The sequence below is a fragment of the Microtus ochrogaster genome, chromosome 10, assembly GCF_000317375.1.
Source record: "Microtus ochrogaster isolate Prairie Vole_2 chromosome 10, MicOch1.0, whole genome shotgun sequence".
Lineage (NCBI taxonomy): Eukaryota > Metazoa > Chordata > Mammalia > Rodentia > Cricetidae > Microtus > Microtus ochrogaster.
In genome coordinates, this window is record NC_022016.1 from 67416479 (window position 1) to 67428240 (window position 11762).

The window sequence follows — 11762 nt, forward strand, 5'->3', positions numbered from 1 at the left end:
CCACTGCCCAGCCAAAGTAGGTTTTTAATAATGAAATGTAATGTGACATCAGATTGTTTTTTATACCAGAGTGGCAAGGGTCAGGCATCTTCATATCACATGGTTTTACTGGAAGATGAGCAAGGCAGATGAGATACTGTTTATATCCTCAGTGCATTTTACATGATATAAGGATTGAAGAAGCGTCAGGGCTGACAGCCAACTCTTAGAGTTCTGTGTTCTCAGATGTCTTTATTACTAAAACCAAGTGCATGATATTATATATGCTTTGATTTGCAGGGCGAGGTTTATAAATCCTGACTGGGTTGCTCTGCACACATCACGCGGATATGAGAGTCAGGAACATAAGCTCTTCATGCGTGCCACAGGTAAAAGAGTGCTTGGTATTGGGTTAAAAATTTGATTTTTAAAAACAATTTGGGTAAATTGATAAAAATGCCATTATTTTTTTGTTTGTTTTTGAGACAGTGTCTCACTGTGTAGCTCTGGCTGTCTCAGAACTCACAGAGGTCTGCCTGTCTCTGCCTCCTGAGCACTGAGATTAAATGCATGTGCCACCAGGCCCAGCTATTGTTCTAATGACTTTAAAATTGTATAATTACAATTTTATATGCATATGTATATATGCTGTAAGCCTAAAGGTATATGTAAGCTCTAAACCAAGAGTAAAGGAGTAATTCTGTGTATTTCACCTTTGGTTTTTTTTTTGGTTTTTCGAGACAGGGTTTCTCCGTAGCTTTTGGAGCCTGTCCTGGAACTAGCTCTGTAGACCAGGCTGGTCTCGAACTCACAGAGATCCACCTGCCTCTGCCTCCCGAGTGCTGGGATTAAAGGCGTGCGCCACCACCACCACCGCCCGGCTATTTCACCTTTGTTATCTCACCTGATCCTGTGAGCACCCAGGTGAATTGAATGTTCTTACCCATATGTCAAGGTGAGGAACCTGCCGAGGCTCAGGTACAGGAGGCGGAAAACCTCAGATAGTTAGGAACTGAAGCTATACTTGTCTGTGCTTCTGCTTTAGTACCTAATCCCAGGTTCCCTCAGCTTTCTTAAGACAGTCCTGACAGGGGGGCTTCAAGCATTGTGTTGTTTGTACATTAAACAGCCCACCCAAACACCCTCCTCTCTGTGTGAGTGGTGCTGGGCTCCTGCTAGTCCAGCCCTGCCACTGAGCAACCTCCCTGGCCTGTCGTCAGTGTTTATCGAGCATCGCTCTTGAAGTAATAAGCTTTGGTCTCTTTAAAAGCATTATATAACTGAGATTTTAATTTTAACTTGTACCTTTTGTTAGTCAGCCTGAGGACTCAGAGTTTATTGTCTTCACTGTTCTCCTGTTACAGAATATTGCCCAGGAGATAACTTGTGTTTGTCTACCCTCTTCACGTCTCTCTCCTCCTCCCGGTGCTTTCCAGTGTTTCCTGACTGTTCATCTTGTAGTTCTCAGCACCCAGACTGATATCTGCATTCCGAAGAGTCACAGCTGTTTAAAGCCCATTCTAGTATCAGAGAGTGCCAGGCATTAATTTTTTTTCCTCATAGCACGATAACACAGACTTTTTGAATAGCAATGATGTCCTATTCGAGAATTCTTTTCTTTGCTCTAAAATGACTGGACATTGCTGTTTTTTTCTGTTTTGTCCCTGATCTGTTGCCCCCACCATCCCTTCTTATGTTCACACAGACACACACTCACAGACAAACGGTGTGTGTGTGTTTCTAGTATCTTCCTTACCCAGGTCTCTCAAGCTCTTTTTTGTTTCTGTTTTTTGGTTGGTTTGTTTGTTTTTGTTTTATTTTGAGACAGAGTCTTGCCATGTCTTGTTATCTCATGACTGGTTTGGAAGTCATTATGTAGCCCCAGGCTTCATCCTCACGCTGCATCCTGCTGGTTGATAACTTATTGCTCACGAGACACCGTGCTTGGCTCTCTAACTCTTTACATGCACTGACTAGTAAAAGTCTGTGTATTTTTGTATATGGTAGCACTTGAGCAGAACAGAGCATTTTGAGTGTACAGGTGTGAGAGAATAAACTGTCTTCCCGTGTTTTTGACATGTGCATTTGACACTCAAGCCAGAGCAGCGAGAGCGGGACTGTGTCATTCATTGTCTTGTTGATTAAATGTATGAAAAGTGGAGGGAATGAAAAGGCCTAATTGTTAGGGATTTGCCTGTAAGTAGTGTTAATAGCTGCAGGAGGAAGGTGGCTGGTGGAGCGCCTCATGGACTCGTATGTTTGCTTGTTTTTAGTTTTAGTTGCTGATCTGCTCATTTACATCCCAGCGGTGCTTTTGTACTGTAACTCCTTAAAAGAAAGCTCACCAAAGAGAAAGGTAAGTTTTAAAGCTGCCTGACATTTCATCTCTGAAACGTTTAAGTTATTACTAGCCTACTAAGGATCGACTTTAAGGAAACCCTGTTCTTTGGGAGTAGCTAGGATAGTGAATATTTTATCTTCTACTGATGAATTTTCATTTAGAAACAACAGTTTCACTTACAGTGCTCTATAGTAATAACAGAATGCACTGAACTCTAGAATACTGCGCTGTTGACCCATCTCATGCTGGGTTTATTGCTAAGCTTGTAAGTCACAATTTTGAGCCGGTCGTGATAACTAGTGGGCATTTTGGAAAGTTTGTGTGTCTGTTCACAGACATTGTCAAGTATCCTTACTTGAGAATTTTACACTGAATGATTAGGTGGCCAGTCATTTTATTAAAATTGCCTTTCTGGGTGTGGTCGGGAAGGTGGCCTTTAATTGCATTACTCTGGGAGGCAGAGGCGGGTGCATCTCTGTGACTTTGAGGACAGTGGGGCCTACATATTATTAAAGTGTTTTCCGTTGCCCTCATGAAAGCTTTAGTGTCTTAATAGGTGTCTCGTGAAAATGGGAAGTTTTGATTAAGGAAGGACAGTGCCTCGAGAAGATGGACGTTCCTTCCATGCTAGACACATAGTGCACGTCTCTACTGTAGTAATGACCTCTTTACCCACCATGCTTGTCTTCACAGATTGCTAGTGCATTGTGCATATTGCTGTATCCAGGTCTTATTCTTATCGACTATGGACATTTTCAGTATCCTTTATTCAATTAGAAATGAAACCAGTTATTTATTATGATCTAGGCTTACTGCATGTAGCATTGCCATCTTCTATTTTCATACATGCTAGTATACTTACTTATATGAATTCTTTTCACTTGATATAAAGCATTGATAAAAGTCAGGTGTAGGGAATTAAAGTATTCAAGTTTTTGAGTTATGTAATTTTTGCGGGGTTATATTTTTTAAATGATTATGTATCCTTTCCTTATTTCTAATTTTATATCTGTGTTCTTTTTTTTTTCCCTTTTTTTCTTTTGGGACAGAGTATCTCTGTGTAGCCCTGGCTATCCTGGAATTTGCTGTAGACCAGACTTGTCTAAACTCATAGAGAGCCACCTGCCTTTGCCTCTCTAGTTCTGGTATTAAAGATGTGTGCTACCACATCCAACATTTTTTCCCCTTTTTTTATAATTTATTCTTATTTTATGTGCATTGGTGTTTTGCCTATGTGCATGTCTGTGTCTGATTCCCTAGAACTGGACTTACAGACAGTTGTGAGCTGCCATGTGGGTGCTGGGAATTGAACTCAGGCCATCAGGCCTGGCGGCAGACCCCTTACCTGCTGAGCCCTCTCACTGGCCCTAATCACTGTTTTTTATTTACCTGTTGGCTCTAAAATGTGCAGTGGTTCACTTAGGCGCAGATCAATGTTCTTCCCACTTGTTTTGGACACTGGATCCATTCATTTTTTTAAAGGCTCATACTCTTTAATTTCTTTGATAACTTTCTTGCTTTTCTCCTTTCTGAGCTTATTAGCCAGCTGTCAGGTTTTTTATTTCCCTCTTCTGCATGTTTGCTCTTCTCTATTGCGCTTTATAGACAATTACTCTGTCTTTGCCATTAGCACCTCTATTAAATTCCATTTGTTTTGTTAGGCACATTTTGAATTTCTAATTAAAATTTTCTTTCTCTCTACTCTTTTTCTTTTGATTCTTTATGTGATTGACAGAAGCATACGGTGACAGCAGTAATTTTGTTGTCATTACTGAACTGCTGCCAGAGGAGTTTCAGTCTGTAGATTTGGCATATTATTATAAGAATATTGTGAAGTAGTTAACAGGAATAAAGCTAGGTTGTCAGTATTCATAACCCCTTTAACCCTTTACACATTGCTGTTTAGCAGCAGACAATATGTTTGAGGTTGCTTTGTATGCTTTTTTAGCACTTTGATATTTTCAGTTATATTTAGAACTAAGCTTTAAGTTTACATGTTATTTTTAAATCACACAAGAAATATGTTTTATCAAATGCAAGCTCTGCGTCTCAATTACTGAGCTAATTTTCCTTGACACCAGGACATGTATAATTCTGTGAGTCTTGGCTTTGCTTTGTGGGGTGTTCTTGGAGTATCTTGTGACTGGGACCTGCTAGGGTCATTGGCGTTTTGCTTAGCTCTAAATTATAAACAGATGGAGCTCTACCATTCCCTGCCTTTTTTTTGCTTTTTACTTGGCAAATGTTATAAAAAGGGCCTCAGAGGAAAGGGGTAAGTGACTTTTAAAACACAGAATTAAACATTTTCTGAGAATTTATTTGCATACTTACCTGGAGGAGGATGGATTCTTAGAAATGTGTTGTGTACATTAGTGAATGGGAAGGACGCTGTCGCCTTATAACGCATCCTTACAGTCTTCCTAACTCCAGGACTGTTGTGATCTGCATACATGTTAGAGGCAGCGTGGGCCAGCTCTCCGGGCACTGCTGCCGAGTGCTGCACCTTAGCTGCCCACTTTAGCGCCATCCACTTATTAAAAATACGTCCTGCTTGACATTTTTCTTTATGACTGCATTCCTTCATGCTTGTAGCGATGGCATCCAAGCTAAATGCTAATTATGATCGCAGTGGGTCTTTGGCTGGAGAAATGAGTCTTTTTTACATTTGTGAGTGGATTCCCATCTTATTGGTAGTATTGATTGACAGTACTGTTGTATTTGCAGTTATTGTACTAAATGATATTCACATCACTGTTCAAGAGTCGTTGGCCTTTCTCTGTCTTACTGCTCATCTCTGATCTCTGTTGTAGGTTTGAGTTGTTGATTAAGATAGCCTGTACTGTCGTGGCTTCCTTCCTTCTGTGTTGGTTGCCCTTCTTTACAGAAAGGGAACACGCCCTACAGGTTCTAAGAAGACTCTTCCCTATTGATCGTGGATTGTTTGAGGTATGTTTAAGAATGGACCTACCCTCTTTATTACGGCACCTACATTTTACCCTTGGGGAGCTCATGGAGGAGACACCAGGGGCTGTAACTTCCGTGTCCTCCTTCAGTCAGCCCTGCCAGTTATTTAATCCAATATAGCGCCCCTGGCTCAGTTCACATTTTATAGTGCCTTATATGAATAGGTAATATTTTTGCCATAATTAGATTCATAATTCAGTTGTATTTTTTTTTCTAAGTCAGATTGGTCCGTAGTAAAAGAGCATTGGCTGCTGCAGCTACCAGGTTAGCAAGCCCACCACTGTGGTTTACATTCTCTTTGTAGTTTGCCACAATTATTGGTTAAGCGGATAATCCCGATTGCCTCAGAAAGATGTCCTAATTCCTTTTGAAATATATAACCTTCATCCATAGTAATCTTTAATGAGAATCTCTCATTTAATGCTAGTTTAATCACTCTTGTTAAACTTTTATTGCATGAGTAATTTGATCATTTAGATTTAGTAATTAAATTAAACAAACCATTTATTTCTGGAACAAAAGGTCTTTTAATAAACTCAGAGACAACATATTTATAGATAATTTGCTCCTGAATAACATTTCTTTTGAAAAGAATCAGAAAGAATTTCTAAGTTTTGAATAGATAATTCCTTTAAAATGTTTTTCAGTGGATTTATAGGAGGATGGGCTAATCATTTTGAAAGAGATTAAACAATGTCGTGAAGGCAGAAGTGTGTGTGACATTGTCGCGGTACAGATTGGTGATATCCCCTTTCTTGCTAGCATCTCTTATTTGGGGCTCGACCCTTCTGCATGCCTTATGATCCCCACAGCTCTAAGATGCTGTTGTCCCTGTTGTACAGATTCGGAAACTGAGGTCAGAAATTCATAGACCTGGCATGTGGCAGGGTCATAACAGCAAAGTAAAGAAAAGCTTGATGTTCTATAAAAGCTGCCAGTTGCTTTGTCTTCCATTTCAGAAGTGTGGAATAGTGTCAGACATCTTCAGGGTGTCACAGAAGCTCTAGGTCAGTGCTTCTCGGCCTTCCTAATGCTTCCTAATGACCCTCAGATACAATTCCTCATGTTGTGGTGACCCTAGCCATAAAATTATTTTTCTTGCTACTTATAAAGTAATTTTGCTACTGTTATGAATTGTAATGTAAATATCTGATATGCAGGATGATCTTAGGCAACCCCTGTGAAAGGGTTTTTTGACCCCCAAAGGATCTGGACCCACAGGCTTGGAGCCGCTGCTCTATCTTGTTAGAGGCCATCCCTCCCTTGATGCCATGCTTGCACAGCTGTGAGATTTGCAGCTCTGTAGAGGATGGACCGCACTAGCTGGGGAGCTGGAATAGCAAATTTCATCTTGGAGTGAGCCTAGTGCAATTGCTAACGTTTTAAAGCTTCTTGATTTATTAGCAATTAATCTTATCATTGCTAGGATCTATTAGATGATGTGACATAAAGTTACATTTGTAATAAAATGGTACAAATGTAATTAATATTTACTTTACAAGTTTGGTGAGATTTTTGCTTAGTATACTGCTTTTTGAAAAATATCAAGTAGTTTACTGGACTGTGGATTATAGTTGACTAGTGCTTTACGTAATCTGCATCTCAAAAAAGAAAAAATGCTGGAGGCTGTGGGTGTCTGTTTTTATTGCTTGAAGAGTTTAATTCTTTGTTATAAATGTGAATGAAAGTTTTATGTCTTGAAAGTTTATTACCTGGAAGTTATAGGCTGTACTTCATGGGATTTAATATTTCTTTCAACTCTACCAAAATGTAAGACTAACAAATCTTTTTTTTAAGGATAAAGTAGCCAATATTTGGTGCAGCATTAACGTTTTTCTGAAGATTAAGGACATTTTGCCTCGTCACATCCAATTAGCAATCAGGTAACTAACATATATAGGGCATTATAAACTATCCTTCAAAAATATTACAGTAAACAGGGGAATGGTGGCACATGTCTTAAATCCCAGGACTCAGGAGGCAGAGGCAGGTGGATCTCTGTGAGCTCGAGGCCAACTTGGTCTGCAAAATGAGTTCCAGGACAACCAGGGCTACGCAGAGAAACCCCGTCTCAAAAAAAAACCAACCTAATTACAATAGTATGCTATTTATCTGAGCTGGTCGTTAGTGACTTCCCACTTAATACAATAAATTCTGTCATCCTAACTCCCCCACCCCCATTTCTTTTCTGTTTGTTTTCTTGAAATTGGGTTTTTCTGTGTAGTCTTGTCTGTCCTTGGAACTTGCTCTGAAGACCAGGCTGACTTCAGCTCAGTGATCCTCCTGCGTCTGCCTCCCCAGCTGGGATTCAAGGCGAGCACCACCATTGCCTAGCTTTCTCCTCCCACTCTTCATCTTTCTCCCTCTTCTCCTTCCCAGCTTATGTGAACATTTTTCCCATTTTTCAATAGAACATAGACTAAATATGATTTAACATTATCTTGAAGAGTCATGATTGTCACAGGTGTGCAGCTAGCATCAGCCAGAAAAATAGAACAAGTTAGAGATTATTCTGTGTGTGAAACTATCTCAAGAATTGGATACTGTGGTTGTGGGCTCTGGCTAAGCACAGCAGAAGTCTGCATGGCAGACATCAGGAATGTCTTGGGAAGGAAGTGTAGCTAACCCGCGGTGGCTATTAAGAGGCCTAAGCTGTTTTAGGGGGCTCCCAGCTGAGTGCCAGGCTCCGGGACAGACTCCCCTTTGCTTGGCCTATTAGCAGATGGGTTTTGCCTTTCTTGTGGGCCCTGTCTCTCAGTATAGGCCCATCCTCACAGGAAATATACAGAAAGGGAGTCGGGAACTTCAGTCTTGTGAGCTCACTAGTTACAGCACCTCCAAAAGTGACCAAGTCAGTGGGTTCTGTGTTGAGTCATAGACTGTGCTCAGGCTCCAAGAGCTGGCTGTCCCGGGCTGTCCCAGGCTGTCCGTCTGGCTCTGGTCTTCCCTGCTCCCCAGCCATCACTAAGAGCTACACAGTTCACTCCCTTATAATTTGTTCGTTCTGGACTTGAAAACTCAGATTGTCAACTTTTGTGGAGTGAGGGCCAGGACTCTTCTGAGAGTAAAGTTTATGAATATTTGTGTTGAAAAGACAGTATTGTCTCCTTAGACCTGGTAGTGTTTTCTTATTTTCTAGTGTTTATTAACTGACCTGCAACTATGTATCTTTATACATGATATTAAGTGCTAGCTGACATTTGTATTTTGTATTAGAATCTTGTACAAAAGTGTATGCATACATCAATGTGTATGTTTTACTTAGATTCTAATTTAAAAGTTGATAAATAATAAAGTTTAATCTGGGACCAGATTAGATTGATGAATGATATAACCCTTATATTTTAAAAAGTAATTATTTTAGCTAGATTTCTATCACAGAAAACACATTTTATTGCTTTTTAGCTTTTGCCTTACGTTTTTGAGCTTGCTTCCTGCATGTATAAAGTTGACCCTTCAGCCCTCTTCCAAGGGATTCAGATTTACTCTGGTAAGTTTCTTATTTTTCTTAAGATGTTTAGTTCTTGCTGTAACTGGCATTTTAAAAACATCAGTCATTATTTTCTAGTTTGGGGTAAGATTGACTGGGCAGCAAAATAAGACACTCAATTATTTGATAGACACTGAACACCATCCTTGTGCAAGTGCTGGGTTAAGCATTAGGCTGAGCAGTCAGAGTCTTTAGTTTACCCAGGAGCTGTTTCCGATTTGTTTGATTGACTAATGAGGGAATACAGAGGTGGTGATAATGTATGCGTAGCTGTACTGGCTGCTTTTGTGTGTCAAGTTGTCACAAGTTAGTGTCATCAGAGGAAGGAGCTTCAGTTGCAGAAATGCCTCGATGAGATCAAGCTGTAAGGCATTTTCTCAATTAGTGATCAGTGGGGAAGGGCTCAGCCTGTGGTGGGTTGGGCCATCCCTGAGCTTCTAGTCCCTGGGTTCTAGAAGAAGGTGGGCTGAGCAAGCCATGGGAAGTAAGCCAGGAAGCAGCTCCCCTCCGTGGTCCTCTATCAGCTCCTGCTTCCGGGATTCTGCCCTGTTTGAGTTTCTGACCTGACTTCCTTCAGTGATGAACAGCAATGCTGAAGTGTAAGCCTAATAAACCCTTTGCTCCCCAACTTGCTCCTTGGTCATGGTGTTTCGTCTCAGCAGTAGAAACCCTGACGACTGTTGAGCAACTGGCGTTATGTTCTGTCAGGTACAGATCAAGTCTGTGATGTGATGGGGAAGGGGGAGATCTTGAAGGAGGATTTTAGACTGTTGCTGAGCAAGTGGGATTTCGGCCAGCTTTGGAAAGCTAGACAAGATTAGAACTGTGGACAGCAGGAAAGAAACTCCAGGCAGAAGGGAGCTTGAGCTAAAGCCACCTGGGAGTGGATGTTAAAAATGCTTGTTTGTGTGTCCTGTGTTTAAGGGTAGGTGAGGAAAAGGTAAAAATAGGGCAGATTTCAGAAGACGTCAGATGTCTGGTTGAGAGGCTTGTGTGTGAGAGGCGCACAAACAGGTTCTGGGAAGAGGAGAGAACAGAAACATACTTGGTTTGTTAAAGGATAAAGGGATAAGTAGAGTGGCCAGGACAAAGTGGGATGAATTAGGGAAGACAGATTTCCCAAGAGCCCAGGTTTTATTGCAAGTGTACTAGGAAGCCCCGTGGGCATTTGAAAACGGGCATTATGTGATGGACACAACTGTGCAGGTTACCGTGAGAGGCCACAGGGCTTCCAGGTGGGTTATTATGTGTCCCGGTGAGGTGTCGGTGGCCTGCCAGCATCGGCAGGGCAGTGCGGCAAAGTGGATGGCTGATGTGTGTAGGAAGGGTCCGCACATTGACAGGGGAGTGTGGGGTATATAAGACAGGAGTTGTGCATGAACAGCTAGATACACACACACTAATCTGAAAAACTTACTTAAAACCCCAAGTAGCAGGTGGCTTCACAGGACAGTTAATGTGTTTCATTGGGGTGCACTTTTTAAAATCTGCAATAAATTTGTTTCATTTTTTGACCTTTTTGTCTTTCATACTTAAAGTTACATTTACTTTACTTGTGTGTATGTGTGCACTTTTGTGCACATACCATGGCGTGCATGTGTAAAACAAGGACAGTTTAAGGGAGTTGGTTCTCTTTTTCCTCTAAGTGGGTTCTATGCACTGAGCCATCTTGCTGGCCGTAATGGGGGTTTGATTGTTATATTATCTCCTGTACATGGTAGTTTTGTTATTTATTTGTTTGTTTGTTTGTTTGTTTATTTATTTATTTATTTGAGGCAGAGTTTCTCTGTGTAGCTTTGGAGCCTGTCCTGGAACTCGCTCTATGGACAGGCTGGCCTCAAACTCACAGAGTGCTGGGATTAAAGGCTTGCACCAGTAAGCCTAGCTGGCAGTTTTATTAGTGGCTGAGTTTTAAAACCATTTTAGATACTTCAATATAGCCTTTCAATAGTTTCTTTAAAAAAAAAAAACACATTTATTTAATTATTTTTTTGTGGTGGGGGACTTTACTTGTGCTACAGCTCGTCAAAGCACAGCTTGTGGGAGTCAGTTCTCTCCTTCCTCCATGTGGGTCCTGGGGATTGAACTCGGGTCATCAGGCTCTGTGGCAAGCACCTTATTCCTCCTGCACCATCTCACCAGCCCAATTGTTATTAGTTTTTAAAATTTACATGCTTAAAATTGGTTAAATATTATGCATATTTTGTGTTTGATTTTTATCTGTAGGTAGTAACTATAATATTCAAACTGCATGTTTTTATTTAGATTTATAATTATATTGATACAATTTCAAGTTGTTAAATCATGATTTACCGTCTTCTTTTTCCTTAAAGGTTAGCTGTGCACTGTCATTCTTTCTGTTTTCTTTCCAAGTACATGAAAAGTCCATTCTCTTGGTGTCACTGTAAGTAGAAATCTTTTAAGTATGCATTCTTTATAATATTTATTATATAAAAATAAGCTTATAAAATGTTAATTTCAATAGAAAATAAGACAACAGCTATTTTTACATATAATTATTTAGTCATTGTCAGATTTTTTTTTTACTTTTTAAAATACATTTTAAACCAAAACAGTTGATAAAATTATTATTGACATATTCTCATGTCTTATTTCTCTATACTATTTAAACATGTTCCTCAAAGCTGCTTTCCTGTTTCTTTTCTTTGCCTTTTCTATTTTACTCACTTCCATGCCTGTTGGATAGCCTTGTTCTCTAGGTCTTTCATAGGTTGTTTCTTGTGTTTTGTCTTTTGACCCCTCCCCATGCACATATCACAGCATATAGATGAAGGTTCCAGACCTTCTTGGCAATCCTTAAATAGATTACTTTGTTTAAGAGCATTGGAATTTTCCTTTCTGGGTGACAATTGGGCTGTGTTATCCTAATACTAAAGTAGTATAAGCTAGAATAATGTGGACTACTTGAATCCTCCCCAGGTCAGTCCCAACTGTCTGCTGCCTTATGTCCCACCCAGTGCTCTCAGT

At 40.3% G+C, this 11762-nt stretch overlaps 1 protein-coding gene across 3 annotated transcripts in view; it reads left to right on the plus strand.

Annotated features, from left to right (window-relative positions):
• The window catches only part of Alg6 (ALG6, alpha-1,3-glucosyltransferase), a 39913-nt gene that overhangs the window by 19426 nt on the left and 8725 nt on the right, over nt 1–11762 (plus strand). For 2 of the 3 annotated variants that reach the window (XM_005353454.3, XM_026782340.1), the window contains exons 5-12: nt 280–368; nt 2253–2335; nt 3014–3078; nt 4407–4592; nt 5131–5266; nt 7082–7167; nt 8690–8774; nt 11108–11178. In XM_005353454.3, coding sequence (XP_005353511.1) covers nt 280–368; nt 2253–2335; nt 3014–3078; nt 4407–4592; nt 5131–5266; nt 7082–7167; nt 8690–8774; nt 11108–11178 — 801 coding nt within the window. Of the gene's footprint in view, nt 1–279; nt 369–2252; nt 2336–3013; nt 3079–4401; nt 4593–5130; nt 5267–7081; nt 7168–8689; nt 8775–11107; nt 11179–11762 lie in introns of all 3 variants that reach the window. The other variant, XM_026782341.1, reaches the window with a different exon arrangement.